Source organism: Amblyraja radiata, chromosome 1, assembly GCF_010909765.2.
Source record: "Amblyraja radiata isolate CabotCenter1 chromosome 1, sAmbRad1.1.pri, whole genome shotgun sequence".
Classification (NCBI taxonomy): domain Eukaryota; kingdom Metazoa; phylum Chordata; class Chondrichthyes; order Rajiformes; family Rajidae; genus Amblyraja; species Amblyraja radiata.
The window spans coordinates 175,716,509-175,722,508 of record NC_045956.1 but is presented as its reverse complement, the minus strand read 5'-3'; the positions used below and the strand labels follow the sequence as shown (position 1 = coordinate 175,722,508).

General features: G+C 50.3%; 1 protein-coding gene across 2 annotated transcripts in view; it reads left to right on the top strand.

Moving 5' to 3' along the window:
- Positions 1-1,497: 1,497 nt before the first annotated feature.
- The window catches only part of smyd1 (SET and MYND domain containing 1), a 40,254-nt gene continuing 35,751 nt past the window's right edge, over positions 1,498-6,000 (top strand). For both annotated transcript variants that reach the window (XM_033035516.1, XM_033035515.1), the window contains exon 1: positions 1,498-1,917. In XM_033035516.1, the coding sequence (XP_032891407.1) occupies positions 1,781-1,917 (137 nt within the window). In that variant the 5' untranslated portion in view covers positions 1,498-1,780. The remainder of the gene's footprint in view (positions 1,918-6,000) is intronic.

Sequence of the window (6,000 nt, the reverse complement as noted above, 5' to 3'; positions counted from 1 at the left end):
GCGGTGCGGGCTCGACGGACCTGGTGGTCTACTCTCGCACCTACTTTCTATGTTTCTATGTTTCTAAACATAGATGACAGCTGGTGCTTGAATCAGGTTCATGAGATTTATCTATGTTCATGCATCTTAGGATGTCCAGCATCCCTTCGACCATAATAGGGACTGTCCTCAAGGCATCTCCATTAACTGTCCCAAGTTACCTCATCCTCACCGCTTTCTCAGTTTCAGTTTAGTTTATTGTCACGTGTACTGAGGTACAGTGAAAAGCTTTTGTCGCGCGCTCACCAGTTAGCGGAAAGACAACACATGATCTCTACGGTAAAAACAGCGATCCATCTAAGATAGCGCCAAAGTCAGGCAACTCTGGCTTTGAAGAATTGGATCTGTAATCACGCATTACAATCGCTCCACTCTTTAAATCTTCTACGCCAACACCTGCATTTCGCACTACTGGAATTTATCTTGTACTAAACATCTTTCCTTTTATCATGTATCCGTACACTGTGGATGGATCGATTGTAATCCTGTATTGTCTTTCTGCTGACTGGTTAACACACAACAAAAAGCTTTTCACTGTACCTCGGATCACGTGACAATAAATGTAACTAACTAACTAACTAAATATTCATTCAGGACCTTGCCCATCTTCTGCGGCTCCAAACATAGATGATCACTGATGTCTGAGGAACCCTATTTTCTCTATGTTTACCCTTTCTCCCTCAATATAATCTCTGATTTGTATCTACCAGAGGTATCTTAAACCCCCTTCTTTCTTCATTAAAAATGTCCCTACATCCCTGACACAGTGGGGGGGGGGGGACATGGGGGTCCTGTACCACTCATGTTTTGAGAGGTGGGGGACAATCCCCCCCCCCATATTTTGTGACCTAGGCGCCACAGCGAGTTCCCAGTCGCCTGCGTGCCCCAGGGCTGGCTGTAGTTCCCAGGTCGGCTTGCTTACCCCAGGACGGGCTGTAGTTCGCAGGTTAGCTGACAGGTCTGGCTGCAGTTGCCAGGTCGCGAAAACGAATTGAAAAAATATATGCCTGCGGGCCGGATGATTTCGGGTTAAGGGCCGGATCCGGCCTGTGGGCCATGGGTTGTCGACCCCTGCCCTAGATGTCAGGCCTCATTGTGTGTCCTCCATGATTTAAAAGCGATTTCCGCCCATACACTGCTCCAGGGATGCTTTAGATCCCAGCTCTGTGTCTGTCCCATGTCCTCTTTTTATTATTTCTGACAAGAGGCTCCAAATCCCTTTGGGTGATCGCTGGTCGGTGCGGACTCGGTGGGCCGAGGGGCCTGTTTCAGCGCTCTAGCTCTAAACTAAACTAAATGGCCTCCTCTCTCCAGCTGCCAGCCTTTGATGGATAAGGGCATCTGTTTTCCAAAAATAAACCTGCTGGGCTTCCAACCCCCCTTCCCAAAGCAGGGGAAGAGATAAAACCTTCATTCATCGCAGGAGACACAGAATTCCTCAGGAAAACGCCACTCCACTTTATACAACAAAATGGGTGCGACGTTTTAGCGCAGTTCTGCATCAGCGGCTACAGGGGTACGGGCACTCTAGAGGGGAACAAAACGCTTGCGATCGAGAAGTTGTGTTCCCCTCTGCCTCTCCCGCTCCCCCTCACTGCACGGCTTGGTGCAGTCTGACAGAAGCGGCCCATTTATAGAAGCCGGCCCTCAGGCATCTAGAAAGGTGTCGAGACAACTGGAGATTAGTCGCCAAGGTTAAAGCCCAGTGTTGTTCTCCACGCACCCACACACGTTCACACAAATGACTGCGGGCGACATGGACAAAGTCGAAGTCTTCGACGCGGGCAGCAAGGGAAGGGGCCTGAAGACGAAGCAAGAGTTCTGGAGTGGGGATGTGGTCTTTGCTGAACCTGCGTATGCTGCTGTTGTGTTTGACAAGTGAGTCGACCTGCTGATTGATTGACTGTACAGAGCAAACGGGTGCCATATCTTTTTTAATTTTTGAGGGATACAGCGTGGAAACTGGCCCTTCGGCTCACTGAGTCCACGCCGACCAGCGATTCCCGCACACTAATGCCCCTGTCCCACTTAGGAAACCTGAACGGAAACCTCTGGAGACTTTGCGCCCCACCCAAGGTTTCCGTGCGGTTCCCGGAGGTTTTTGTCAGTCTCCCTACCTGCTTCCACTACCTGCAACCTCCGGGAACCGCACGGAAACCTTGGGTGGGGCGCAAAGTCTCCAGAGGTTTCCGTTCAGGTTTCCTAAGTGGGACAGGGGCATTTAACACTATCCTACACACACTCGGGGCAATTTACATTTAAGTATGTATACATTTATACCAAGCCAATTAACCTACAGCCATGTACGTCTTTGGAGTGCGGGAGGAAGCCATAGATCTCGGAGAAAATCCCTGCTGGTCATGGGGAGAACGTACAGACACCACCCGTAGTCAGGATCGAACCCGGGTCTCTGGCATTGTAAGGCAGCAGCTCGACCTCTGCACCACTGTGCCTCCCTTAAATGGGAACCTGAGGGGTAACTTTTGTATACTAAAGGTGGTGCCGGAGGTGGTAGTTGAGGCAGCTACTATTGCAACGTTTATGAAACATTTAGACAGCTATGTGGGTAGGATAGGTTTAGAGGAATATGGGCCAAATGCAGGCAGATGGAACTAGCGTAGATGGGGCACGTTGGCCAGCATGGGCAGGTTGGGCTGAAGGGCCTGTTTTCACACTGCATGACTATGACTATACAGTCTTCTTCTTTCGTGTGGCGTGCACAGCCTAAAGTTGTAGGACAACTTGTTCTATTTGATCTTCTGTTTGTGCACGTCAAGTTGATTGCATTAGTCGAAACAGGGCGGACCACATGAAGGTTGCAATCTTCCACCCCGACTATACAGTGGAAAGGTGAATGGGCTACTTGCCTTTGCTTTGCTAAAAACCATGCCCCTCTCTCTCAAAAATATACTCTGCTGTTCCGTTTGATGATGCTGGGTTTCTGTGATTCTGCTGCATCTGCAGTTGTCCCCAGACCATGCGCAGGTTTGCTGTGGACCGTTCCACACACACAGCCCTTGGCCAGCCACCGGTCTCAGTAACTGTACTTGGCGGACTTCCTCGGAACAAATTCCTGAACTGTGTCCAGCTCTCGGTGGAACCCTTGGCTATGTGGGGGCTTCTAGTGGAGAAAACACTGTCTGTCCTGGCTTGCCCTTTAGTTTAGTTTAGAGATACAGCACGGAAACAGGCCCATCGGTCCACCGAGTCTTCTCGCCGACCAGCGATCCCCGCTCATTAACACCACCCTGCTCACACTGGGGACAATTTTACACTTATACAAGTCAATTAACGTACAAACCTGTGCGTCTTTGGCGTGTGGGAGGAAACTGAAGATCCCAGGGAAAAGCCACGCAGTTCACCGGGAGAACGTACAAACTCCGTACAGACTGCAGCCGTAGTCAGGATTGAACCGTGGTGTAAGGCAGCAACTCTACCGCTGCGCCACCGTGCCGACGTGAGAGAGGACTGCTGGTGAACCTGCCATTTTCATTTTGAATATTGACTTCTCTAACTTCAGGTGACCCTAGCTTTCCCTCTCTCTCCATTCTTTCCCCACCCCAGTCCTCCGACTAGATTGATTGTCACAACTTTCTTTCTCACACAGAGAGTTGTGAGTCTGTGGAATTCTCTGCCTCAGAGGGCGGTGGAGGCAGGTTCCCTGGATACTTTCAAGAGAGAGGTAGATAGGGCTCTTCAAGATAGCGCAGGGGATATGGGGAGAAGGCAGGAACGGGGTACTGATTGGGGATGATCAGCCATGATCACATTGAATGGCGGTGCTGGCTCGAAGGGCCGAATGGCCTCCTCCTACACCTATTGTCTATTGTCTATCGTCCCCTAGTTCAAATTTTACTTTGTATGCCTCGTTGTTACCTTCCCCAAGCTAACAATGATCCATTCTACATTTTTCTTGTATTTCAAGAGAGAGTTAGATTTAAATCTTAGGGCTTACGGAATCAAGGGATTTGGGGGAAAAGCGGGAACGGGGTACTGATTTTGGATGATCAGCTATGATTGTATTGAAGGGCTGAACGGCCTACTTGCATCCATTTTCTATGTTTCTATGTTTTTATGTCTCGTTCCCTTTGGTCCCTCGTTTTCACACCTTACCCTTCCATATCTTTCGTTTCCCTCTCCCACCCTCCAGTTGTTGTGAGCGGGTGCCCGATCCAGGCGAGCCCCAGGCTGCTGCGGGGCCTCCAGCCGCCGCCTTTCCTTGGTCGACCAGTGACCCCACGTGCCGCTCCTCGCCCGTCTACATTTGTTCCTCGGTGGTGGGGGGGGGGGGGGAGCCTCCCACAGCCGACCATGAGGGTGCGATAGGCCCAATCCCCATTCCCTCTCCTCTCCCACCGGCCTCGCTCCTTACCCGTGGCATCCCGTGGCATTACCCGTGGCATCCTCCATCGTTCCCAGCTCCATCGTCCTGGTCTCTGGACTTCGGGGGAATGAGCAGGAGCTTTACCCTTCCAGGCCGCAGTCTGCTGGGTTCCACGAGCACAGGGCGACTCAAGAAACTGCAGATGCTGGTTATTACACAAAAGGACACAAAGTGCTGGAGTAACTCAGCGGGTCAGGCAGCATCTCTGGAAAACATGGATAGGTGACGTTTCGGGTTGGGATGTCACCCACGTGCCTTCATAAGGGTGTTTAGTTTAGATCTGAGATACAGCATGGAAACTGGCCCTTCGGCCCACCGAGTCCATGCTGACCTTTGATCGCCCGTTCACACAAGCTCTGAGTTATCTCACTTTCTCATCCACTTATAATACACCAGGAGCAATTTACAGAGTCCTTTAACCTACAAACCCACAGGCCTTTGGGATGTGGGAGGAATCCGGAGCACCCGGATGGAATCCATGCAGTCATAGTGTCCGTCATGTTTAATAGCCTGACGGAATTTGGGAAGATGCTGTTCCTGAATCTGGATGTTGTGAATCTGGATGAGTGGTGAATCTGTGGAATTCTCTGCCACAGAAGGTAGTTGAGGCCAGTTCATTGGCTATATTTAAGAGGGAGTTAGATGTGGCCCTTGTGGCTAAAGGGATCAGTGGGTATGGAGAGAAGGCAGGTACAGGATACTGAGTTGGTTGATCAGCCATGATCATATTGAACGGCGGTGCAGGCTCGAAGGGCCGAATGGCCTACTCCTGCACCTATTTTCTATGTTTCTATGTTATAGTTTTCAGATTCCCATACCTCTTTATCCCATTTTCCCATCCACTCCCTACACACTGGGGGCAATTTACAGAGTTCAATTAACACTCAAACCCACATCCATTCCTTCGGGAGCACCCGGAGGAAGCCCACGCAGTCACAAGGAGAACGTGAAAATTCCGCACAGACAGCACCCGAGGTCAGGATTGAACTCGGGTCTCTGTTGCGGCGAGGCAGCAGCTCTACCAGCTACATCACTGTGCCACCCGGTGTGTGGTGGGGAATTCCAGGACCCTGACCGGGAAATATGGAACGGTGATAGGGTTCAACATGGAATAGTCTCAGCTCTGAGGAAATTTTTTGATGATGTTAGCTTTTTAATTCCAAATAGAACGTTCATAGAGTCATAGTGCATGGAAACAGGACAGCACAATGGTAGAGTTCCTGCCTTACACCGCCAGAGATCCGGATTCGAGCCGGACTACGACACCACCATTGTGGGCCGGATATCAAATAATGATGAGATGGAGTACAGGGAGGAGATTGAGAACTTGATGTCCTGGTGCCGAAACATCAGCCTTTCTCTCAATGTCAGCAAGACAAAGGAGATAGTGATCGACTTCATGAAGTGAAGCAGTGCACGTACCTTAGTTTGCATTGACGGGGCCGAAGTGGAGATGGTTGAAAACGTCAAATTCCTAGGAGTCAATATCACCAACAACTTCTCCTGGACCACCCATATTGAAGCAATGACCAAGAAAGCACACCAATGTCTCTACTTCCTTAGAAGGTTTAGGACGT